Source organism: Mobula hypostoma, chromosome 7, assembly GCF_963921235.1.
Source record: "Mobula hypostoma chromosome 7, sMobHyp1.1, whole genome shotgun sequence".
NCBI lineage: Eukaryota > Metazoa > Chordata > Chondrichthyes > Myliobatiformes > Myliobatidae > Mobula > Mobula hypostoma.
The window spans coordinates 136,397,444-136,424,514 of NC_086103.1; the positions used below are offsets into that span (position 1 = coordinate 136,397,444).

The 27,071-nt window shown below is 42.6% G+C and overlaps 1 protein-coding gene across 3 annotated transcripts in view; it reads right to left on the reverse strand.

The window, feature by feature from the left end:
• Positions 1–27,071, reverse strand: part of pdgfd (platelet derived growth factor d) — a 144,403-nt gene that overhangs the window by 21,195 nt on the left and 96,137 nt on the right. For 2 of the 3 annotated variants that reach the window (XM_063054094.1, XM_063054093.1), the window contains exons 3-5: positions 18,190–18,376; positions 7,348–7,407; positions 1,186–1,402 (exon numbers count right to left, since the gene is read on the reverse strand). In XM_063054094.1, coding sequence (XP_062910164.1) covers positions 1,186–1,402; positions 7,348–7,407; positions 18,190–18,376 — 464 coding nt within the window. The remainder of the gene's footprint in view (positions 1–1,185; positions 1,403–7,347; positions 7,408–18,189; positions 18,377–27,071) is intronic. The other variant, XM_063054095.1, reaches the window with a different exon arrangement.

A 27,071-nucleotide genomic window follows, 5' to 3' on the forward strand; every position in this document is an offset into this window, starting at 1 on the left:
TTTTAAATTATGTATTGCACTGTACTGCTGCTGCAAAACACCAAACTTCACTTCATGTGCCAGTGATATTAAATCTAACTGTCACTTTTCCTATCACTGTTAAAAGTACTCTAGGAGCTTATGTTGCTGTTTCACAAAATGCTAGCAGTGGAAATAAATAATTATTTTATCTCGAGCAGTGATTCTTCCTGTCTGGTCTTGGATGGTGAGAGCTGACAAGTTACTCAAACATACAGAGGTGTAGTATTCCCAGCTGCACATAATTCAGCCATTACCGGCATTATCACTTTAAGTGGAAATTACTTGTTTATGAGTTGGAATTGGAAACTGGGCTGATTTTACTCACTCTAAATTATGGTCTTGCCTGACTGCTACTCTCAGACCTTACTGTATCAGATTCCATTTAACACTGAATTAGTGTAGCATTGATTTATATGAATACTTAAGCACCCAGTGAACTGAGGAGCCTGTGACTCACAGGAAAACAGCGATTGTGCACCAATCGATCTGCCTGAGAAAATGGGAACTACAGCAACTTCTGACTTTAAAAATCAGGGTTATTCCTTCAGGAAAAAAAAATCAAATAATATAGTTATTCATGAATACACTGCCTAAAATTAAGCAGTCATGTCTGTGAACACTAAACATGATTGATAGGGCATTTAGCTAATTACCTTCACTCTGGATGAAAATTTTAATAGAGTAGACAAAGAACTCATATTTCCTTGTGTGTGGTTCAAAATTAGTGGTCATCAATATAAAGTAATGACCAAGAATTCTGTGAAGAAGAAGAAGCTAATTCAGGGTTAGCTGAGGAGGTGTGTGGAACATAAACACAGGCATAGTCTGGACTGAGTGGCCTGTTTATATATTCAATGTAATTCTTTGCAATCGTGACTTGGTTTTCATTCTCTTGAACAGATTTTTGTGACACATGCACTGAGAACGTGCAGTTTTCAGCAGAGTCAGTGGGTGGCCTGGGCAGCGTAGCCAAAATGAAACTAATGTTCCTCCATTAACTTTTAACCTTACAGGGCATGTTTAACACTGAAGTAGCCGCTCCTGACGAAGCAGGTAAGTTATGACATCTTTAAAATGAGGGTCTGAACATTGGATGTTTCCATTCAATAACTTCAATATGTGTGACAGGTATTAAATTAACTAAACCATTAACGAGCTTCTTACCTTTGGTCTTCCGGCGACGATGGGATGTTCCATCGTGGAATATTCTGCCTCGAAACTGGCGTGTTTCTTGAAAAATATTATTAAGGTCCTCTTCCCAAAAGTCTGGATTTAAGTGCTTCAGGAGCTCTTCTATTGTATCAAATCCAGCAATCACCTCATCCAAAGACTCTGCAGTCAGTGGTGAAGCTGTAGCAGCTGATTGATGTAATGACGATCCCTGCATAACACCATAAACCAAATGGCATTTAGGTACCTTGAACTCATTCCATCATTCTAAACACTAGAAATATTTTTTTCTTTATCTAGATCAGTATTTCACATAATGAATTCCTTTGATACTCACTGATACAGCTCCGCAGCAAAATTTCCCAGTAAACTACAAGCCAGATATATAAACCATCAACAATATAAGTGCAAAAGTCTTTACTAGCTAGAGTCCTTAGGAAATTACAAACAAGAGAAAATTTGCAGATGCTGGAAATCCCAAGCAACACACACAAAATGCTGGAGGAACTCAGCAGGTCAGGCAGCACCCATGGAAAAGAGTAAACAGTCAACGTTTCGGGTCAAGACCCTTCATCGGGACTCAGAGGGAAGGAGGCAGGTGCCTGAATTAAAAGGTGAGGGGAGGGGAAGGAACTAGCTAGAGAGTGATAGGTGAAGCCAGGTGGGTGAGAAAGGTCAAAGACTGGAGAAGTAATAATCTGATGGGAGTGGAGAGTGGGGAGTAGGAGGATGGGATCCAGGGGGAAGTAACAGGCAGGTGAGAAGTAGTAAAAGGTCAGAATGGGGAATAAGGGAAAGGGAGGGTGAAATTTTGTGCACCGGAAGGAGAAACTGATATTCATATTGTCAGGTTGGAGTGTACCCAGACGGAATATCAGGTGTTGCTCCTCCACCCTGAGGGTGGCCTCATCTTTCCACAAAAGGAGGCCATGTTGGAACAGGAATCGGAACCAGAATTTAATCACCAGGAAGTCCCACTTGCGGCTGATGGTGCAGAGGTGCTAGACAAAGTGGTCCCCCAAAACATACCATGTTTAGGGTGCCTAGACTTTTGCAAAATATTTTATGTCTTTCCAGGCACCAAATATCACTTAATACTTCTGCACTAATCCAAAGCTAAGTACTTTTATTTTTGTTTCCCAGCAACCTTCCTCTTTTAAGCAATATACTGCACTGTGAAAAAGTTTTAAGTGCCCTAGCTATATCTATGTGCCCAAGACTTTTACACAGTACTGTATATTATGCTCATTATCACCAGTGTTCAACCATTGGTCAATCAATACTGTAGGTATTATAGACTAATATAAAATTCACTTAAAGGTCACAATCCACTCAAGTACTTATATTTAAAGCAAAAAAAAATGGTTCAAGCATTCAGGGAAGACTGCGTTTATAATGCCACTGACTTGATCAGTGAATTTGGTAGCAGATGGGTCACATGCATAATTAATTTGAAAGTTTATTTTTGGGGGGTGGTTGCACTTGCTATTCCCAAATAAATCATATGTCTGCAGAAAATAAGTTTCATGACTATATTTGAAATGCTGAGGTTATTATTATCGATTACTTGTTTCTTTATGAAAATCAGTCAATTATACAAGTTCATACATGGCAAAATAACAATGCTACCATTGATCATCCACCGTTTTGCTTTGGAAGTGATAAAAACTAGAATCCGAACCTTATAAAAATTTGTCAAGGTATGTATACACGTGCTGTGAAGGTATGCATATACACTAACTCAAAGTAAGATTATTAATTTGCAAAAAGGTCCGAGAATGAGGGCCCACTAGATATTTCAGATATATTTCCAACCTGAAATCATTCGGTGTTGTAATGATTTTAGAATGATAGATGACCAAAATAATCTGCAGACATCCTTTGAACTGATAATTCATCACTGATAAATGTAGTAAAATTGCCTTGTAGAAAGGAGCTTTACAAAGCAGATGAAATGAAGAGCAATGATACTGCCACATATCCTGAAGCAATTCAGTGTATGAACAAAGAAGTACAGACTTAAAATGATATTGCTGTTATCTATAGCGTTATAGTGTAGAGGAACTTCACAGCCTTAAGCTTACTTCTTAACCTCTTCGGAAAGATAAATATACGTTAATGTAATAACTGACCTAAAGACTGGTCAAGTTTAAACAAAATGTTAATAAATAGCTATCAATTATTCTAACTAATGCAAGTTCTTGACATAAACAGGAAGTGCAATGACTAATTAGTAATCCATAAATTCAATACTTTTCCAAGTCTTATCAAAGATTTCAAAAAAACTTAACAAAGGACTAGTTGTTCAAAGTGTTTCACCTGTGAAGATTCCCACCCTTACTTCACTTTTATTGACTCTTAATCTTGCAACAGATGAACAGGGAAGTTGGCCAACAGTCTTGCTTTGGAACGAATTCAGCTTGTTCCAAAGGAAAAACTCTTGGTGGAGAACATTACTTCCCTTACGACTCCTTTTCTGAACACCTGAACTACTAACGCAAACACGAAGAAATCTGCAGATACTGGAAATTCAAGCAACACACATAAAAGTTGCTGGTGAATGCAGCAGGCCAGGCAGCATCTCTAGGAAGAAGTACAGTCGACGTTTCGGGCCGAGACCCTTTGTCAGGACTAACTGAAAGAAGAGTTAGTAAGAGATTTGAAAGTGGGAGGGGGAGGGGGAGATCCAAAATGATAGGAGAAGACAGGAGGGAGAGGGATGGAGTCCAGAGCTGGACAATTGATTGGCAAAAGGGATATGAGAGGATCATGGGACAGGAGGCCTAGGGAGAAAGAAAAGGGGGAGGGGGAGAAAAGCCCAGAGGATGGGCAAGGGGTATAGTGAGAGGGACAGAGGGAGAAAAAGGAGAGAGAGAAAAAGAATGTGTGTACATAAATAAATAACGGATGGGATACGAAGGGGAGGTGTACATAAATAAATAATGGATGGGGTACGAGAGGTGTACATAAATAAATAACGGATGGGGTACGAGAGGTTATTTATTTATGTACACACATTCTTTTTCTCTCTCTCCTTTTTCTCCCTCTGTCCCTCTGACTATACCCCTTGCCCATCGTCTGGGTCCCCCCCACCTTGTCTTTCTCCCTGGACCTCCTGTCTCATGATCCTCTCATATCCCCTTTGCCAATTACTGGTCCAGTTCCTGGCTCCATCCCTCCCCCTCCTGTCTTCTCCTATCATTTTGGATCTCCCCCTCCCCCTCCCACTTTCAAATCTCTTACTAGCTCTTCCTTCAGTTAGTCCTGACGAAGGGTCTCAGCAACTGTACCTCTTCCTAGAGATGCTGTCTGGCCTGCTGCGATCACCAGCAACTTTTATGTGTGTTGCTTGAACTACTGAGCAAGTTTAGAATTGTAAAGAGGTAGTGGGGTTTTGCAGCCAGTGGAGAGAACTATAGCTCTACACTGTCTGCAAAGAAAAGCTCTCACCAGGGTCTGGGCAACTGTTAAGGTATCCTGCAAGGTGAGTATTCAGCCTTGAGCGCAGACCTGTCTCTGGCAACATCCCTCAACCGGGGCATCCAACAGCTTGCACCAGGTCAGCGTCTGTCTCTGACCCACACACCACAGTCAGACTCTGACATTTGAGTGCCGGGAATTCATGCAGGAGGAGGAGAAGAGGTGGGAAGGGAGGGAGGCTGAAGAAAGCGAGGGAGGAAAGGAAAGGGGGCAAAAGGAGCAGACAGGGAGAGTAGTTAGGGGAGCATGGAGAGTGAGAAAGATGGATGGAAAAGGGAGATGGGTGGAATGAGGGAAGGAGAAGACCAAATGAAGAAGGTCAGAAGTTGAGAGGAAGGAAGGAGCCACGGTCCCTTCTGGATGGAATGCCTCATCTTTCAATAGAAAATTGTGTGTTACACACAATGGACTTGCTGAAGCTGTGCTGAGGAATTCAAATGAATTCAAATTCAAATACAGAACTACCATTACCGAGGTGCAAACATAATCTTAGATGCAAAGTGCTTACAAAAGCTTTCGCATTACAAGTCATTAATTGCAGGCTTATTGATCCTGATGTCTTCCTCAATAAAATCTAAAAATCTTCATAGTTAAATTAAAGCATCAGCATTCCCCTAGCATTACTGAACTGCTGTCTCTAGCACCAAACTAATCTGCTATATTGCATATATTCCAGGAAGCTTCCATTTGATACTTTTTCCAGAAAGTTATGTGGTGCTTGGGAATCTGTAATCAAAACAAATTCTCAAATACGTTAAAGGATGTTTAAATCCCACTGCAGCCTTTAAATTCTGTTACCATGTGACAATGTCGTACATCTGCCTAATGTAGACTCGCATAGCTGCAACATTATTTCACTGTTAACTGTACTCAAAAGTATATTTAATTTCCATTATGTGGTAATGGAACTGGGTAAAAGGGTGCTTGAGCAGAAACCATTGTCATATTTAAACAGTATTTCAGGAGCCTTAGTCTGCTATCATTGCGATCAGCACAGGCACAATGAGCTGGCCTAAGTCTGTGTTGTAATTTTTTTTCTTTCTATTTTATGACCGCTGAGTAGTTAATGTCATTTCCAGCCACAAAATGGAACAAAATCTTTTAAAACCATTTCTGATGATAATGACCAGCTCCTGCTGAAGCGAAGTAACTGGGCAATGCATTATGCACTAATGATGCTTTATTAGTGCCATCACCACTGGAAGCCTAAGGGCCAAAGCGTAACAACACTGATCTTCTAACACAAAAAAGCCTCTCCATCACACCCTGCACCAATGGGTGTTAAGGAGTGGGAGGTGGAGTTGGTAGTCCTATTTGTTGGAAGAGTTTGGAGAATGTTGGCTCCTGTTGATAGGTGATGGTCAGACCCATGATTGCTGTGGACTGCAGTGAAGTGTCCAGTGGTCACTTGTAGAGAATGAAGGTACCAGTTGGTTGGGGGGGGGGGGGGCCACATTCGATGGCCTTTAGCAGACAGCTGCTCGAGTCAAGGGGTGAGATCCTGGAGGTAGGGTTTAGATCAGATGATCAACAGTGGAAGCTGTGAAGGGGCAAGCAGTGTCAAGCTGGGGTTGCAAGTTTGAGCAGCTGTACGGGTTGGCACTGTGATGTATGGAAGTTGGGAGATGGGAAAGAGAGCTGATAAATCAGCAAGTTAAAGTGACTTACCGCGACAGCTTCCACGTGGTGCAGTCCGCCCCTTTAAATTTTTGTAATGGCAAAGCAGGCAACACAAAGAAACCTGGTGAGGTTGTGAGTGCCCAGCCACAGGCACATTGAATAGACGTGACATATTTTCTGCCAGGACATTTAGAATGCTATCATTATATCTGGGACCACTGTGGAAGATGGCTTACACATGTAAAAACAATCCATTCACAGTAAATGCCCTGGTGCAGTTTAATCCAGGAAGAACCTACTTTCTAGAATCATTTATTTTCATTTATGTAGTACTGTGAAAGGCAGAGTTAAGCAAGTGAATTTCCAGGCAAAGTTAAGCACTCTCGTGCTCCACACCAGCGGGAAGAGTAGAATCATCTGGGCCTGCAAAAATCAAAAACAAAACCGCAGTTGCTGGAAATCTAAAAAAACCCAGAAAATACTGGAAATACTCAGTAGGTCAGGCTGCATCTGGGGGAATCGACCCTTTGTTAGAACTGGAAATGACACAAAAAGAATTTGCAAAGCAGTGGAGAGGGTGGGGGAGGGGGGATACAGTAAAACTGTGGTCATCATGGTAAACGAGGTTATCTGGTCAGGAGGTGAATGGGAACAGTTAGAGAGCAAGAACACAGAAAAAAGAATGTGGGAGTTGTGAAATCCAGAGCAGAAGGTCAAGTCCAACAGGGTCAAGCTGAGCATATCATCCATGTTCCGAGAGAACAAAAAATAGAAATGGCAAATAATAAAAAAAAACAGGCTGAGCCAATGTGGTAGGTGGATAACAATCCAGACTGGGAAAGCAAGCCAGCTTTTCAGACAAAGACACAAAGGTTAAACGTAGGCTGGAGCTAAAATGGAAGGAAACAGTGTAAAGTTTAATGTGCAAGGAAACAGTGTAAATGTAATTTACCTGTTGAAAATGAGGTTGATATTCCTTTAAGTAGCTTTATTGATACTTAAGACTCTCAGTGTGTTAAATGCTTTTGTCATAGAACAGTACTCGAGATTACTTACCGGAACAGAACTTGTGACTGCCTCCCAGTTTGATTTTGAGGGTTGCGGCTGCAAATCTTCCTGAAACAGAATGAAATAAATATCTGGACTACTGACCGCCTTTGTTGTTGCTGTTAACAAACATGCCTAGAAATTGGCCTTCCCTTTGTTTGGCAAGCTAAAGCATGGCAGTAAATCAGGCTCCTCCAAATGAAATGAAAAATTGGCTGCATACAATTTTGCAACAATATTAATGTGTTTTCCATCCAAAGAGACACACTTCATCATGATTTGAATACAACCAATTTAACTCAGTTTCCACTGCTTGGCAGTACAGTGTTCAGTGGAGATAGTCATCTCTTAAAGACACACTCCCCACAGCAGCCAGACAGTAGCGACAGACATTATAGTTGCCACGGTGAAGAGGGAAAGAAAGTAGCACCAAGGTACTCCGAGAGAAACAACAAAATACAAATTCCCCAAGCAATAAAATGGAGCATTGTTGAAAAATTATCATCACTCGCTTTGTAAAAGTGATCAAACCCAAAAACATTATAAATATTTTTCTTTCAGACACACACACTTTGCTGGTTGAACATTGTTTGATGCACAATTAGTTGGCGTGTAGTCTTCAAGTGGCGTGTAAATGGTCTGCAGAGTTTGTTTTAGAGCCGTCTTGCGAGGATTCTCATTTTGAGCCAAGTGGCCCTTTAGATAATAGCTAAATATTAGACTGAATGAGTTGCAATTCCTTGGTTTGTTTGTGACTACCATTCACTGCGATGAAATCTGGTTGCATGCTATTGTGCGTGCGGCATACAAACTGATGGCAGGAGCAAAGGTCTGGGACACTAGAGTGAGCACGTGAATAAATAGCTCTGGTAGGAAGGGCTGCTAATGCTGCAGTGGGAATTAGTGTCAGTTCAAGGGCATTCAGATCCTTTGGAAAGCAGTTGCCCCTGAATACAAGAATAAACAGAGTACAGCGAACAAGGTAGAGGCAGTCAAGTGGTGTCCCAATGGAGGGGATCAAATGTAACAGAAGACCACAATGGGGAATTACACCACATTGTAGATGATGCGCAATGCACAGACTTTAGTTTAAATTGTGTACACACCTCCAGTGGTGATGAAATAAACATAATTTTTAGAAATTAAAGATTATTGAAGAAGACATTTAAAATGTTGACACAGCAGAGATCCATCATGGGAGGGGAAGCAAATAAACCAAAAGTTCAGGAAGATGACACTAGCACAGAACATGTCAAAAGCTGAGAACATTTTCTGCTGGGACCTTAAGTATACTAGGAGAAATGGAGGACATAATCTTCCACAACAGCTGAAATGCATGGCTGTATGAAAAAAAAACTAGGGACAGAGTTGAGAATAGATTGGAAAATGTCTTTTCAGACTCTAGGCAACAATAGCTAAGGTGCTGCCGGATTTCAGCACTCCAGGAAAAGGGAGTGGCCTCATGCACACCTAAACCCCCCAAAAAGGAGAGAGCAGAGGAGGTCGATCATTTGTGAGGATCAGTTATTACACGTTGCAGCCTGCATTATTCATTCTCAAAAGGCAGAAACATCTAATTGCACAAACCACGTGACCAAAACTCAGCACTGATGACGTAACCCACCAGCTCCAACCAGACTTCTCCCTCAGATGTCTCTCAGATCCCAGATGCACTGCTCCAGACAGACCCTACTGCCCCAACTTACAGAGTGAGTACAAGATCACTTCTTTCTGGGACCTCCCTTCAGTCAAGAGGTCTCTACCCTTAGTAGACCAGATTGTACGGAAAAATCATAGTGGGACTAGGATGGCTGAGAGAAAGGTGCACAGACTGGGAGATTCAGCAGCCAGTGGTTTGGAGAGGGAACTCACTTCCCTGTGGGTGAAAGGTCAGAGGTCGGAAGATCAGAAGTATAGAGATCACGAGGGACTCTGCTAATCAGCTTCCCAATCAACACGAAGCCAGGCATCTGCATTACACCGGTCTGATGCTGGATCATCCTGGTCTGGGGTGCAATGAAGGTTTCAAATTAGAAGGCAAAGATCCCTTGAAAATATTAGTTCAGCTTCTTGTGCCTTAGCCGCTTGTGCTAATATATACGTTCAGTGATGGACTTTGCTGGAGATTAAGAACTCACAGAGCTCAAATATATTCTATAACCTTAAGCTCAGTTTGAGATGGCCCTGTAGTCCAGTGATTTTGTGGCAGCATTTGGTTTGCTACAATAAAAAAACAATGCTTGCAATGCAGTCGACTTACAAAGAAAAAAATACTCCTTCAATATATTTTAATGCATTTTATGTGAAGTTTTCTGGCTGGTGAATGATTTTCGTGTGTCATCGGCAATCGATATCCCTGGTCTGATTACATCGGGCTGTCCATTTAGTTTGCATGTCCAGCGCAGATATGCTATTCTGACTCTAACAGGGGAGGAGATTACCAAAGTGGACACAAAGATTCAAGGATGAGTTCGAAGCTTTCCCGAAGTGCAGCATCCCTATTGACTGAGAAACCCTGGCCCATGTTCACCCACAGCATGAAAGGAGCTTTCAGGATGGTATAGAGGACCTCAAAGCCATGTACCATTAGTACGCAGAAAGCCTGAATAAGCAGTGGAAAGGACAGGTCGCCTCACAAACTACTCACCCCGTTTGTCAAATCCGTCAGCACCTGCCCCACCTGTGGAAAAGTATGTGTTGCAAAGAACGGGCGAACCCAAACGCAGGGCACTGGCACGGAGATTGAGTTAGGATGCAGACAAGGGTGTGAGAGTGGCTGGAGCTGAACGGCAAACAGGAGACAGGCGGCAGGCAAAACTTATCTTGACACGGAGCGTAGAAAGGCAAGTGGTAGACAATACTTACCTTGACATGGAGAGATAAGAGTTACAAAGGTAATCCTCGGTACTGAAGTAAAACTTAGAATACACAATCGTAAGCGGCCGGGAACATTAATTACCACACTGGCTAAACAACGATCTGCCAACGAGTGGATGCAAAGCTGGGGTTTTTATGCTGCAGGTCTTGATGAGAACCAGGTGTGCCGCCATCAAAGGGAATTAGGAGAAAATGGGGAATTAACGGTCGGGACCGTGACAGTACCCACTCCGCCCAAATGGGAGTCTCCAGGCGAACCACCAGGCTTGCCCGGATTGTCGGTGACCCGGGTGGGTGGAGGGGATTCAGCGGCGGCGGGGGGCACAATGGACTGACAGACACAGGTTTCAGTTGGGAAACATGGAACGTGGGATGAATGCGCATGGATCTGGGTAGCTTGAGTTTTATGTTGTCGTCTTTTGCGTTCTGGACTCGCTTCTCCCTTACGCCTTTTTTAATCACAGGAGATGATTGATTTCTTGCTCTTGTAACTGATACTGGTGTTGGAGATTTTCCCGACTTTAAATCAGTTGTTGGTTTCTTCTTTGTGGAAGTCAATGAAGGCTTTTCTTGCACAGTTATAGACACATGCTCAGGACTGCATACTTCCTTAGCTGCCCGAGTGGTTGGTTTATTCTTGCTACTTATATCACTGGTCAGGTTTCTTGCTTTATCTTCAACCTTTGTAGTCTGTTCTTGCAATTGTATTGGACTTTCCTCCCCTTGTGTTTGAACTGGTATGTTTTCCACAGGTTCATCCACTACAACCGATTTCTCCTCCAATTTGTCTTCATGATCTGTTTGAGGCTTGGATACAACAGCTGACAACTTGATCTCTTTGTCTTCTAATTTCTCATTACAACGCAGATCTGGCACTTTATCCTTAGAACATGACTGAGTTGTTTCAAAATTACCCTCTTTAGATCCTTTCTCACCACCTTGTGCTTGCATGTTTTCTGGACGAGACAGGCTACACAGCCCACTGGTGGGTAATGAGGCTCCGGGGAGAAGGTCAGATTGCAGGCAAGAGGAATGGCAGAATGAGCTCCAGCTGACTATCTTCCTGGTGGACCAGTCGATGTGGGGGTTGTGACGGCTTAGCCAAGGGTGGCCGAGAACTATAGGGGCTTGAGGAGAGGAAACTAGATTAAACCGTATCTGTTCCCAATGGTTTCCGGGGAGAAGCAGAAGCAGGGGTTCCGTGCAGTGCGTGACACGGGCCAGGAGTCTACCGTCTAGCGCACTGGCATCCAGGGGGGTACACAGAGGCTCACGAGAAAAACCGGCTTGGAGGGCTAGGTTTTCGTCCAGGAAGTTTCCCTCTGCACCGGAGTCCACTCGCACTAGCAGAGGCAAGGACTGCTGATTCTGACACAGAGTGGCTTGAAGCTGCATCCGGAGTCGGGGGACGGAAGGGACTGTTGTCTGGCTCACCAGGGTCCCCACTGCTACTGGTGAGCCCCCCATTTTTGGCCGAAGGGGACAGGAGGCAAGGAAGTGGCCGGACTGACCGCAATATAGCCACTCGCCCGCTCTCATTCTCCGGAAACGTTCAGTGTGAGAAAGGTGGGCCCGTCCCAGCTGCGTGGGTTCCTCTCCTGGGGTGGTGGAAACTGTGGTTCCGTCCCAGCTGCGTGGGTTCCTCTCCTGGGGTGGTGGAAACGGCGGCCCCGTCCCAGCCGCGTGGGTTCCTCTCCCGGGGCGGTGGAAACGGCGGTTCCACCCCAGCCGCGTGGGTTCCTCTCCCGGGGCGGTGGAAACGGCGGGCCCACCCCAGCCGCGTGGGTTCCTCTCCCGGGACGGTGGAAACGGCGGGCCTGCCCCAGCCGCGTGGGTTCCTCTCCCGGGGCGGTGAAAACGGTGGTTCCATCCCAGCTGCATGGGTTCCTCTCCCGGGGCTGTGGAAACGGCGGGCCCACCCCAGCCGCGTGGGTTCCTCTCCCAGGATGGTGGAAACGGCGGGCCTGCCCCAGCCGCGTGGGTTCCTCTCCCGGGGCGGTGAAAACGGCGGTTCTGTCCCAGCCGCGTGGGTTCCTCTCCCGGGGCGGTGGAAACAGTGGTTCCATCCCAGCTGCATGGGTTCCTCTCCCGGGGCGGTGGAAACGGCAGGTCTTGGAAGCTACTCGGGGTGCAGGAGGGGGAGAGAGGCTTGTTCTGGTGAGAGGCGGTAAAGAGAACCGAGAGGTGTCTGAAGGTGGTGGACGACCAGTTCTCTCTCCACGGCGCTCCGGAAGGTGATTGTCCAACCTGGTGGCCAGGGGGATCAGGGAATCCAGGCTGTCAGCATTGTCTCTCGCCGCCAACTCGTCCTTCACCAGGTCGCTAAGTTCACCCCGAAATACCCCCTGCAGCGACTCATCGTTCCACCCCGAGTCGGCTGCTAACGTCCGGAACTCCACTGAATATTCAGCAACACTGCGGGAGCCCTGGTGGAGAGTGAGTAGGTGCTTAGCGGCGTCTTTACCCCGGACTGGGTGATCGAAGACCTTTCTCATCTCCGCAATGAAACTAACAAAAGAGGAGCAGATATCCGGTTGGTTGTCCCAAACTGCTGTGGCCCATGCTAATGCATTTCCCCTTAGCAATCCAATGACATAAACAACTTTAGACGTATCTGTGGAGTAGGTCGATGGCTGCTGCACAAACACCAGGGAGCAGTGACGGAGGAAACCCCGACACTTCCCCAGGTCTCCAGCGTAGTGCTCCGGCTCTGGTACGTGAGGCTCTCTGGGCGGGGTTCCAGGAGTGGATTGAGCGATATGAGTGGAGACACGGTCCACCAGGTTACCGATCTGTGTGACGTGAGCAGACATGGAACGGAGATTCTCCATGACCTCCCTGAGGAGTTGGTCGTGCTGTCCCAGTGGGGAACTCTGGGTGGTGGGGGCTTGTAGGATGGTGTTTGTGTCTGCTGGGTCTATGTTGGGCCAGGTCGTTCTGTTGCAAGGAATGGGGCGAACCCAAACGCAGGACACTGGCACGGAGATTTAGTTAGGGTGCAGACGAGGGTGTGAGAGTGGCTGGAGCTGAACGGCAAACAGGAGGGTGAACAGGAAAGCAGGAGGCAGGCAGAACTTATCTTGACACAGAGCATTGCTGGCACTGAACGGTCAACAGGAGATAGGCGGCAGGCAAAACTTATCTTGACATGGAGCGTAGAAAGACAAGTGGTAGACAATACTTTTCTTGACATGGAGAGATGGAGTTACAAAGGTAAAGCTCGGTACTGAAGTAAAACTTAGAATCCTTATCTTGACACGGAGAGACACAGTTACCCAGGTAAACCTCGGTACTGAAATAAAACTTAGAATACACAATCCTAAGCGGCCAGGAATGTTAATTACCACACTGGCTAAACAACGATCTGGCACCAAGTGGATACAAAGCTGGGGTTTTCAACATAATAGGTTTTGATGAGAACCTGGTGTGCCACCATGAAAGGGAATTAGGAGAAAATGGGGAATTGGGTCCGTGACACAATCAAAGGGAATTAGGAGAAAATGGGGAATTGGGACCGTGACAGTATGTGTTCCTATGTTGACCTCACTGCCCAACTCAAGAGCTCAGAAAACCAGTGTGGAACTAACTCATTGCCAACCAGAGGGACGGCCAAAGAAGGTATTTCATGTTAAACAACTTTTCATTACAGTGGTATGCAATTTTATAAAATTAGTGTTTTAATGGAATCTAATGGATTTTGAAATGACTCCTGTTGTCAGTGTCACTAGCTGTATGCTTTTGGATGTTCATGGCTAATTAAGACTGTAAAAGAGATAGCCAGCTTCAGCTTTATAAATGGGATTTTACTGTGCTTGACTGCCATTTGTATTGAAAATGAAGTTGTTTAAGTTTCAAGAGAAGGTGAGTATAACTCCAGTTGTGAACAAAGTTTTCAACATAATATGGAGATTTAACTGAAAAGTGAAAACCTGCAGATTCTGGAAATCTGAAATAAATGCAGAAATGCTGGAATTACTCACCAGGCCAGGCATCTAAGGAGAAAGAAACTGAATTTACAGTCATTATTAACATGAAAATATCCTCGGATACTGGAAATCAAAAGCAACACACAAAATGCTGGAGGAACTCAGCTGGTCAGGCAGCAGCTATGTTAATGAATAAACAGTTGACGTTTCAGGCTGAGACCCTTCTTCGGGACTGAGAAGGAAGAGGGAAGATGCCAAAATAAAAAGGTGGGGGGGGGAGGGGAAGTGGGGTAGCTGGAAGGTAACAGGTGAAACCAGGTGGGTGGGAAAGGGGAGGGGCCGGAGAAGAAGGAATCTGATAGGAAAGGAGAGTGGACCATAGGAGAAAGGGAAGGAGGAGGTTACCCAGGGGAAGTAATAGGTAGATGAGAAAAGGTAAAAGGTCAGAGTGGGGAATAGAGGAAGGTGGGAGTGGGTAATTGTTTATTGGAAGGAAAATTCGATATCCATGCCATCAGGTTAGAGGCTACCCAGACAGAATATAAGGTGAAGCTTCTCATCGAGGTCTCCTACATATTTATTTTTTTCTACAAAGGGAAACGGGTCCATCCTTAAATGTGACAGTATCTCTTCCACCATTAATAAACATTCCTTCAACCTCTGCCGTCTGTAAGAATGTACCCCCCTCCTGGCCAGTGTCTCCTCTTGATTATGATTATACAGCCATGCCAACATTCTTGTAAATCTCCTCTGCAGTGCCATCATGACCAGAGCTCTACATTGTTCTCTACCTGTGGCCTGTCACTATTCTCCTTTGCTCTCCTGCTTTTACATTCTGTGCATGCCTAACCAGCTTTTCTACCTCAGGGATTTGTGGACATGCATTTCAACAACTTCCTCCTCCTCTAAAAAGTACACTTTTTAGTATACTCTGTTTCTCCATCTTGCTGATTCTCCTAAAATACAAAACGTCCTGTTTCTGCAGAATGATTTTTATTGTAGTCGCCTAACCAATCCACTGATACCCCCCTGCAACCTAGAATTTACTGGAGCTTTCTAAAGCTAAGTATTTAAGGGTGGGAATCAGGAATCCATACTGCTATATGAATGGAAATGAAATGATTCAATTTATTCCACCATTAGGCTGTGGGTTCCTGCGCAGTTCAGATGATCAAGATGTTAACCTGTGATGTTATGCTGGATAAAATACAGGCAGGTGAACGGGTTCATTGAAGGAGAGAAGGCTCAGGGTTGAATGTGCTATCTCTGTTCTTTTAGTCCTCTAACTGCCTTACCCCCCCACCCCACCCCCGATGATTTTTCATATTCAGATATCCTTGCTAACATTCCCCTAACTTGGTTCCTGTCTTCAATCCATCTGACACCTACAATATGTGTAAACTGGATTTAAAATAATGGTCAACAGATCATGTTAAAACAGCAAACATATAATGATAAAGGAAGCTGATATACAATTGATACCAAATATTGATATAATCAAACAATATGAAAATACGAATTGTTCAAAAATTTTCAAAGTAATTTATAGTAGATTGCATGCAAATCAATGACATTACAGTATATTTCCAGTAAGTTCAGCAAATGACCTTGAGACCTGCTAGTTTTTCCTACAGTGCCACAGTGTATTTTTTCAAATAATTTCTCATTTGTCAAACTTGAGTCTAAATTGAAACATCTGCAGCTGATGCCAGGATTTCCCATAAGGTGAATGAAAGAAAACAGATGATGATGGTCAACCATGTGACTGAATCAGCACAGAAAAGGAGTAAAGTTGAGAACAGATCATCTGCCCAGTCTCTCAGCCATGGGAATGGTGAGTCATGTGTGTTGGAATGTAAACAGAGCAGGATACGTATCTGTTACAGGCTGGATGAGGAGAAATAGATTATATTTGCTCTGACATTAAAGTGGTTTGAATTTACCTTGAGATTTAAGTTGATCCATTAATCTGTTTTTTTTCCACAAACAAAACAAAATCTGCAGATGCTGGAAATCCAGTCCTACCAAAGGGTTTCAGCCCGAAATGTCGACTGTACTTTTTTCCATAGATGCTGCCTGGCCTGTTGAGTTCCTCCAGCATTTTGTGTGTGTTGCTCAAATCTGTTTTTTTTAATGTTCAAGGTGAACTTTAAAAGTCCATTGTTATAGAATGTTGTGGAATAGAGCACAGTTTAAGAATTAGGCCTGGATATTGATATTCATGGCATTTACAATTTCCTAGTGATAACTAATGGCTGTAAAATTATCTTCATCCCTAATTCCCTGAATGACACTCATATAGGTTTCATTTTAGGAGACAAGTCTCAGAAAGTTTATACAGTTGTCTTTTCAAACCTGACATCAGACCTTTTGCCCGATTATTATGCGGAGTTCAATGGAAAATGTTTTCTTTTTCTTCAGTTAATATCCTGTGTCCTCCCATGTGACAGTGTTTTCTATGAGAACTATTTTTTAAAAGTGGTTATGAGTAGATTTACATCATCCACTATGAAAGCACGCCTCTGACTTTGGGTTTCTTAAGGAAAAGATGTCTAACCAGGGCAACCCCAGCATACGGCAACAAAATCTGAAAGGGCATGTAAGAGTTCACATGAAGCCTTATCAGATTTTTCAGTCCAGCTTTTTCCTCCATTATCTCCTTTGAATTGTCATCTACACAGATGAAAAGCAGCAGTTCACTTTACTGGTTTTGAAGGAATTTTATTCAAACATTGCCATTTCTTGCTATCACAACACTTTGATTGCATGTTCTGATTGTCAGGAGAAGAGGAGTAAAGATAAACAAGCTGACAAGATTTAATACTAATAGTAAATATTCTCACTCTGCTCGTTACTGTTTTAGCTCAGCCAAAGCAGATGATATTACATATATTAATCTTTTGAGGTGATTACTTTGTCAAAAAATTGATTGCGTAACTTTCATATTTTAATGAAATGGCTTCCATGTTAAAATAATAACATTCTGCAATTTTTCAAAGGACCTTATGGGTATTTCTAGAAAGTGCAGCCTCACCTGTGACTTATACAACTGCAACATACTGTCCCATCTCCTATACTTAATGGCAATAATGAGTGCCAATAACAACAACAATGATATTCATAACTTTTTTAGCCTGAAGTAAAAATGCTGGAACTGACAAGTTTAGAATGAGCCTTTTGGATTGCTTTCATCTAATGTAATTACTATAAAATGCTAGATAGAAATGTCTTTAACGTGACATGAGGTTTCTGAGCAGCACAGTGGCACCTCAATTAGTGATGAAACACACAGCTCCAGCAGCCTGAGTATGATCCTGATTTCAGGTAATATCAATATGCAAGTTCTCCCTGTGACCATGTGGTTAGTTGGTTACTGATAATTAGCCCTAGTATAGGGAGTGACAGTGGGAATTGATGTGCAGATGGGTAGAATGACAACTATTATGTGTTAAGGGTATTTGAGACTTTGGACCACTTCTTTGAACAGAAAAGCATCCTCAGTTACAACTGTTAGGTGAGCAAGAAAGCAGGCAACAGTCTTTTTCAGCATTCCAATTTTTCGTGTTGGCTCCTACTTCTTCTGAAACAGAATCTTTTCACCTGACTAGGATTCAGAAATTCCCTTCCTAAGATAAAGTTCTTGCTTTTTGAAGACAGGAAATCTCCATCACTTCAAACAGTTTTTTTCATTCTCTTAAATAAATGATTCGTAATTAATTTTGGACAAAATACTTCCAGCTCCCAGCCAAAGTCAAAATGCTACTCTCCAATTAAAATCATGATGCCAAACACCTTTTAAAATGGTTAAAAGAGAATACATTATGACTCTCCTGACATCAGCTGAGCTGTTCTTACTTGTTATTTTTCTCTCTTGAAGCCACATCATATTTTAGACATGACATTTTTCATACTGGACTGCAGTATTAACCTGATTGATGATCTCTTCACCCCATCCACACAAGCTGCATCATGCAGATGAAGCCCATTTATGGAAATATGAATCAAAACTATGTCCTTAGTTATTAATTTATTAATGGCTATTACTTACCACTTCTACTGGTGAGTAATAAATGCGAAATCCAGGTTTGGCCACAAAATATTCATCTGACTTAAAGGTTATCCTTAGTTTGTTGCTTTTTGATGTTAATCTTGGAGGAACTTCCGTATTTCCACACCATCTTCCGCGGATAACTCGGTTTGTGTCGGATATATCTTCCACCTCTACAAAGTCATACCTAAAGGACGGAGAGTGCAAAGTTTAGTAGTTACTTCTGAAAACACTGTAACTGCTTTTAAAATCAATATTGTTCTTTGGGAGCTTTAATGGCTAAATGAAAGCTTTTGGGAGCAGTGGTGTGTAATGTATCTGATGAAGGGAAGGTGGCATGAATGAAGGTCACAAAATCAATGAACAAGCAGTTACCTCGGTTTATCTGGGATTACACTACTACCAGCAGGACACAATAGTTTATAGTTAAGGAGTACATATATAGTGCCTGAACATTATTTATTGATTTCGCTGGTTACTGTATGTATATCATTATTGGGAACAAATAGAGTTGGATTAGGCTGTGATTCTTGTTCACTACTGTTACCCTCAATTCCTTTGCCTGCTATTCCTATCACTTTCTAGCTCACAAATGCAGAATTAACAAAGGAAAGAAACAAGCATATTATCTGTGCATCCTGCTCATAGCCATAATATTATGCACTAACATCAACCTGCCTCTGCACATGAATAAACATAACCTGGAAATGCAAATGATGTGTATTTGAAAACCAAGTTGATTACATGCTTAATTGGAAAGGCGTGTTACTAGGCGATCAAGTAGTGACACTTCTTCGAATAACTTGGGCACTTAAGCAGTAATTCTTTTTGTCCTTTCCCGTAATAAATTTCACTTCTACTATACACATTCAAATAGAAATATTTTGCAATTGTCTAATCATATGACTTTCCAGTTTGAATGTGATTAAAATTGTGGCTATTCAAAAAAATTGCAATTATTTCCTTCAAGAGAAACATTGACAAAAAGGTCCTTTTTTTACAATATGAACTGCATTTATTGATTTTATTGACCATGAAGCTGTATCAGACAACAACGAAAGACATAAGATTTACTTGCGGTGAAATGACTATTGACATTGATAAAAAATAGAATGAAGGACGACATCTAGCAATTTGCAATCATTGAGCTTGAGCAGAATTTCACCTTGCTGCTTCAGGTACGTGCAAAATATTCACATGCAAATTTATTCACTAGCAACATTAGATATTCTTCAAAGAAAGCAGTGAAAGCAATTTGTCTTTGAAATTTAAAAAACGTCTATTTGAAATTTCTTTTATTTTAGTTTCATTTGGAATGCTACTGCGCTGGAAGGGATAGGGACTTTCATCAACTTCTAAGAATAAAACACTGGCAGATTAAAACAGAACGAAAAGGTGATCTCAAAGTCAAAGCTAATTTGGGACGAGTATGTACATTTCTTTCCCAATGTTTGAAGATGGACAGAAATCTACAAATTATTGCAATTAATGTAGGGCCAGGTTTTCTCTGCCTCTGTGCATGAAGACATCGTCACGGTGAGCTGACCACACAGGTCAAAAAGCCATCAGTAATGAAGAATAAAGTGCTTGTAAAGTCACATTTGTCACAGCACAGTTGCTGCCTGACATCTTGTGAAAAATGACAAAAGAGCTTGCAAGCATGTTTCCACTGCAGAATATAAACTTTAATAAGAATCATGTCCTTTTTATTGAACCATGGCAGATAATCATCCAGAATATATAATAAGGCTAGAACACATATATATTGTATCCAGAAACATAAAATTAATCTCCAGAGACATAAATTATCAAAGCATGTGTATGTTATTAAAGTCCTGATAGATGCAGAATAACTTCACCTTTGTCATGACCCTTATTTTAAAATATATTTTCTGTAATATCAAAGAACTGAATTGTGGAGAATGTAATGTTATTTGTAAGATTCATATTTTTATAACAAGAAACACATAGCAATCATAAAAGCATCAAACGTATAGGCGAAGGGTGATGGAATGTTATTGCACTTGCTTCCCTTACAATCATTCATTATATTTTTTTATTTTTCATAATGTTCCTTAGCTAGTCATTTCCAGTCATGCTCTTCGCAGGATGCTAAATTACCTGATTCTCGAGGCAATAGTCACAGGCAGGGGTAAACGGCAGGAAGTCTCATATTTATTAGCCATGTTTATAATTTAAATGTGTAATCTGCAAAGCAGGCAGGCTGATTCTTTCCAAACAGGAATACAAGGCCCACTGAAGTTGCTCAAAACTCTGTTTGAGGAAAGATTTATTTTCTAGGTTGTCATGACATTTTCAGTAATTTTGGATTCATTTTACATCATATCAATGTAAATAAACTGTGCCGTGTTTCCCCGATATATATCCCTTGTCCTTAAGTCAGGTAAGATCCGTATTTTACACTTAAAGAGGCAATTCAATCCCAATGCACATAGATATCATTCATTTACATCAGAAATCTACAATTGAATGTGGCTACAATAAAGGTGGAGTTTTTGGTCAATCTAGTGATAGAGTTCTATTTTATCTATCTATATTGCACGCATCATTCACTCCAGTGGACTATATTGAGTACATGCTATCAACTGCACAATGAAGCCCTGCATTATTCTTCAAATTGAAAGTTCTAATACATATCTTTAATCTTCTACAGGGCCTTCCTCTCCCCAACATATGGAGAAACAATGGGCTAGATAAACTGATGATGCATCAGTGGTTGCACAACAAAGTGCTGGCTAATTCTGCCTTTGCACCATAGGAATGACTTGGGGTGTATATTTGACTTCCCACTCTGTGGTTGGATTTGGTGCTGAGTCAGCAGTGGTGAAATACCATATGGAGCTGATGGGCTGGATGCAATGCATACCTTCAACCTAATGCCAGTTATTCCCAGGGCCAAGCACAACCCTATTCATTTCAAAGGCATAGCCAAACTTCCATTTAAAGGCAAGTTGTTAGTCTTCTACATTTACATTACTTTAGTGAATTTTTATCCAAATTGAATGGGGCTTAATAGCAATTTATTTTTATATTTTAGTGTGTGTTTTTTATATTTTTTAATTTTGTAAATGTTTTTCAATTTTTTTTCTAAGTTTATATAGAGCCAATCAGGACCAATGGGGAATGGTCATCTGATGCAGGAGTGGTTAGAAGCTCATTGTGGTCAGAGGCCCAGACAGTTGCAGAATGCTATGCCTTACAGAGTCATAGAGTACCACAACACATAAACAGGCCTTTTGGCCCAACTAGTCCATGATAGCATGTTTTCCTGCATGGTCGTTATCTACCTACATCTGGACCATAGCCCTCCACACCCTTCTCGTCCTTGTACCTATCCAAACTTCTCTTAAATCTTGCAATAGAATCTGCATCTACCACTTCCATTGACAGCTTGTTTTACACTTCCCTCTTAGTGAAATAGTTCCCCCTTAAATATTTCACTTTTCACCCTAAACCTCTGACCTCTAATTCTCATCTCACCCAAACACAGGGGTAAAAGCTCGTATGTACTTACACCATCTATACTCCTCATAATTTGTATATGGAACAACCATAGCAGAAACTCGAGGGCTTTGCACGGAAGGTCCATGTGACTGTAGGCATCATGTAAGAGGCAAAAGCAAGGCCAAACTTCAGAGTTGTGCAACTGACCCAGACAGTCAGTTGTAACTGGTCACGCAGTCTTGTGTGTGCACGTTTGCAGCACTCAAACACAGCAAGTACAAGGTCAGCGAGTCACATTTCAGGGGTCCAGTGAGAAAGTAATTGAGTTGTTGTTATATGTCACAAGTGAACCGGAACAGGTGGAACAACAGTGGAATGTCTTTGTCACCTCATGCGAAGGCACCAAAATATCTGTGTGATTCTGGCAGTTGTCCAAACTACACACTACATGCTTGTAGTGAGACGGCATCATAAACGTCCAACAGATGATGATAATGTTTATCATAGCATCTTTGTTCAGAAGTGGGTTCACATCACTATTAAGGAAATGCATGCTATCTTTTGTAGGATACCTTTGCCAGGGTAGCTAATGCTCAGCTTCTCACAGGCAGCAGATCAAACAAAGAGGATCATTTAGAGGGTGATGGCAGAAGGGAATATGCAAGTGGAATCACTGGAGTGGGCCTTGAACTTGTCGAACCATTCAAGAAGATCAACACAGACCCAAATTCCAGTTACTGCAATGTTTTGCACCTCCCAGCTGCATCAGTATTTTGTTCTTCCTCTGCCCTGGTTTCATTCATCAAGCTTACATGTTTACATATCATCAAGTCAGATCAGCTGGGATTGATCAATTAGAATATGGAAGTCTTTATTTCAGTCCTACCTGGGCCCACTCCTTCAACGCTTTTTCTAGTGCACTGATACTGCAATTTTTACCATCTTCAAAGAAATTCCACCAGGTGATACACTTTCCCCTCATGTCTCCATAACATTTCACAGAGACTGTTCCATTTCCACCAACTACCCCTCTTCTGATGGTACTTTTCCCAGCTACCATAGGCAATGCAACACACCACACATTCTTCTATACTTCCCACTAGCCAGAAACTCTAACAGCGTCTCCGGGTGAAACAGCAAATCACTGGCACTCCTTCCAATCTGGTGTGCTGCATTTGGTGTTCACAACATGGTCTTCTGCATAATGCGGGAATTAACAGTTTGGGCAACCACTTTGTGAAACATCTGTGTCCAGTCTGCAGAGATAACCCTGGGCATTCTGTTGCTTACAATTTTCATCTCGTTCCCATTCGGATCTAATAGTCCGTGTCCTCTGCATTGTTGCAATGATAGTAATGGGGGGCACAAAGCAATTAAGATAAACTTTTGCATCAGTCTTCACTGTGGAAGACACCAGCAGTACACTAGAAATTTGAGAGTATCGGGGGCAGAGTGTAGGTGTTATTACTAAGGAGAAGGTGCTTGGGAAGCTGAAAGGACTGTAGGTAAATAAGTCATCCGGGCCAGATAGACTACACCCCAAGGTTCTGAAAGAGGTAGCTGAAGAGATTGTAGTGATCTTTCAAGAATTACTAGATTCTAGAGTACATGAAAATTGCAAAAGTGACTTCACCCTTTAAGAAGGGAGAGAGGCAAAAAAAAAGGAAATTATAGGCCAGTGAGCTTGACTTCAGTGGTTGGTAAAATGTTGGAGTCCATTATTAAGAATAAGGTTTAGGGGTAAAATCTGATGGAATTCTCTGAGGAATTAACGGGCAGGATAGACAAAAGGTAAGTCAATGGGTGTTGTTTACTTGGATGTTCAGAAGGCCTTTGACAAGGTGTTGTGCCTGAGGCTGCTAAACAAGAGCCCATGGTATTACAGGAATGATACTAGCATGGATAACAGATTGGCTGACTAACAAAGAACTAAGAGTGGAAATAAAGGGGGACTTTCCTGGTTGGCTCCCAGTGATGAGGTGGTTGATGTTGGGACCACTTCTTTTCACATTATTTGTCAATGATTTGGATGGTAGAGTAGATGACTTTTGACCAATTTTGCAAAGATAGGTTGAAGGGCAGGTAGTTTTGAGGAAGCAGGGAGTATGCAGAAGGACTTAGACAGATTAGGAGAATGGGCAAAGAAATGGCAGATGGAATATAGTGTAGTGAAGTGCATGGTCATGCACTTTGGTAGAAGGAATAAAGGTGTAGAATATTTTCTAAATGGAGAGAAAATTTAGAAATCACAGGGTGCAAAGGGAATTGGGAGTTCTCATGTAGGTGCAAAGGCTAACTTGCAGGTTGAGTCGGTGGTAAGAAAGACAAATGAAATGTTAGCATTCATTTTGAGAGGACTAGAATATAAAAACAAAAATGTAATGCTGAGGCATTGGTCAAACTGATCTTGGAGTATTGTGAACAATTTTGAGCCCCTTACCTAAGAAAAGATGTGCTGGCATTGGAGATGTTCACAAGAATTATTTCAGGAAGGAAAGGGTTTATGAATGAGGAGTGTTTGGATGGAATTCAGAAGAATGAGGGGTGATCTCATTGAAACTTATTGAATATTGAAAGCCCTAGATAGAGTGGATGTGGAGAGCATGTTTCTTATGGTGTGGGAGTCTCGGACCAGAAGGTACAGCCTCAGAATAGAGGAATGTCCCTTTAGAATAGAGATGAGGAGATGGTGAATCTGTGGAATTCATTTCACAGATGACTGGAGGCCAGGTTATTGTGTATGTTTAAAGCAGAAATTAATAGGTTCTTGATTGTTAAGGGCATCAAAGGTTAAAGAGAGAAGGCAGGAGAATAGAGTTAAGAGGGATAATAAGTCAGCCATAATGGAATGGTGGAGCAGACTCAATGGGCTGAATGGCCTAATTCTGCTCATATAAATTATGTTATTATGGCTCAATGCAAGTTTGAGCAGCAGCATCTCATCCCACTCTCCCACTTTTTTGCCACACCAACCTCCTCTTCCTCATCCAATTTATTTTGAATTCACATACCAGGTAAAGTAATTTGTCTCTAATCAGTATGTTCACATTGATTAGTGTTTTTTTTAAACTTTCTAAATTTGGGGGAATCCTAATCAGTTAATCGTACTACAGTGATGGTATTGTGACTTCTAAAAATATTGCCGTAATACTGACAAGAGGGCTGAAAGCAAATAGAATCACATTGCATAATTGTAATACAAAATAAAAGTTAAAAGGTGGCATCAGTTATGATAGCAACATAAAATTATCTCCTCAGTCTGCCTGCATTTGGGTTTGAAGGATCTACTTAACAAAAGCAGGTGCAATAATTTTCATGATGATAATTGGGATAATTCACTTCACATTTACAGCCACTCAAAATTGCACTTCATAGCCAATTTAGTCAACTGTTTTCCCTTTTGTAAAAGTCAATTGGAACGATTATGAAAATCATGGGAGAGTAGACACCAGCTTTGAATATTTCGCAATTAGCTTCATTACATATTAAATAATTAGCCAAGAAGTATTATAGTGATCCATTCATAAAGCATGAAATTAATCAGAGATATGTTGCAGGGACTGTTTCTTGAAACATGGGTTATAGAAGAGACGAGACTAGTAGACGGGAGCAGGGGATTGAGAAGAGACTAGTAGACGGGAGCAGGGGATTGAGAAGAGACTAGTAGATGGGAGCAGGGGATTGAGAAGAGACTAGTAGACGGGAGCAGGGGATTGAGAAGAGACTAGTAGATGGGAGCAGGGGATTGAGAAGAGACTAGTAAATGGGCACAGGGGATTGAGAAGAGACTAGTAGACGGGAGCAGGGGATTGAGAAGAGACTAGTAGACAGGAGCAGGGGATTGAGAAGAGACTAGCAGATGGGAGCAGGGGATTGAGAAGAGACTAGTAGACGGGAGCAGGGGATTGAGAAGAGACTAGTAGATGGGAGCAGGGGATTGAGAAGAGACTAGTAGATGGGAGCAGGGGATTGAGAAGAGACTAGTGAACGGGAGCAGGGGATTGAGAAGAGACTAGTAGATGGGAGCAGGGGATTGAGAAGAGACTAGTAGATGGGAGCAGGGTATTGAGAAGAGACTAGTAGATGGGAGCAGGGGATTGAGAAGAGACTAGTAGACGGGAGCAGGGGATTGAGAAGAGACTAGTAAATGGGAGCAGGGGATTGAGAAGAGACTAGTAGACAGGAGCAGGGGATTGAGAAGAGACTAGTAGACAGGAGCAGGGGATTGAGAAGAGATTAGCAGATGGGAGCAGGGGATTGAGAAGAGACTAGTAGATGGGAGCAGGGGATTGAGAAGAGACTAGTAGATGGGAGCAGGGGATTGAGAAGAGACTAGTAGATGGGAGCAGGGGATTGAGAAGAGACTAGTAGACGGGAGCAGGGGATTGAGAAGAGACTAGTAGATGGGAGCAGGGGATTGAGAAGAGACTAGTAGATGGGAGCAGGGGATTGAGAAGAGACTAGTAGACGGGAGCAGGGGATTGAGAAGAGACTAGTAAATGGGAGCAGGGGATTGAGAAGAGACTAGTAGATGGGAGCAGGGGATTGAGAAGAGACAAGTAGACGGGAGCAGGGGATTGAGAAGAGACTAGTAGACGGGAGCAGGGGATTGAGAAGAGACTAGTAGATGGGAGCAGGGGATTGAGAAGAGACTAGTAGATGGGAGCAGGGGATTGAGAAGAGACTAGTAAATGGGAGCAGGGGATTGAGAAGAGACTAGTAGATGGGAGCAGGGGATTGAGAAGAGACTAGTAGATGGGAGCAGGGGATTGAGAAGAGACTAGTAGATGGGAGCAGGGGATTGAGAAGAGACTAGTAAATGGGAGCAGGGGATTGAGAAGAGACTAGTAGATGGGAGCAGGGGATTGAGAAGAGACTAGTAGATGGGAGCAGGGGATTGAGAAGAGACTAGTAGAAGGGAGCAGGGGATTGAGAAGAGACTAGTAGATGGGAGCAGGGGATTGAGAAGAGACTAGTAGATGGGAGCAGGGGATTGAGAAGAGACTAGTAGATGGGAGCAGGGGATTGAGAAGAGACTAGTAGACGGGAGCAGGGGATTGAGAAGAGACTAGTAGACGGGAGCAGGGGATTGAGAAGAGACTAGTAGATGGGAGCAGGGGATTGAGAAGAGACTAGTAGATGGGAGCAGGGGATTGAGAAGAGACGAGTAGACGGGAGCAGGGTATTGAGAAGAGACTAGTAGATGGGAGCAGGGGATTGAGAAGAGACTAGTAGACGGGAGCAGGGGATTGAGAAGAGACTAGTAGACGGGAGCAGGGGATTGAGAAGAGACTAGTAAATGGGCACAGGGGATTGAGAAGAGACTAGTAAATGGGAGCAGGGGATTGAGAAGAGACTAGTAAATGGGAGCAGGGAATTGAGAAGAGACTAGTAGATGGGAGCAGGGGATTGAGAAG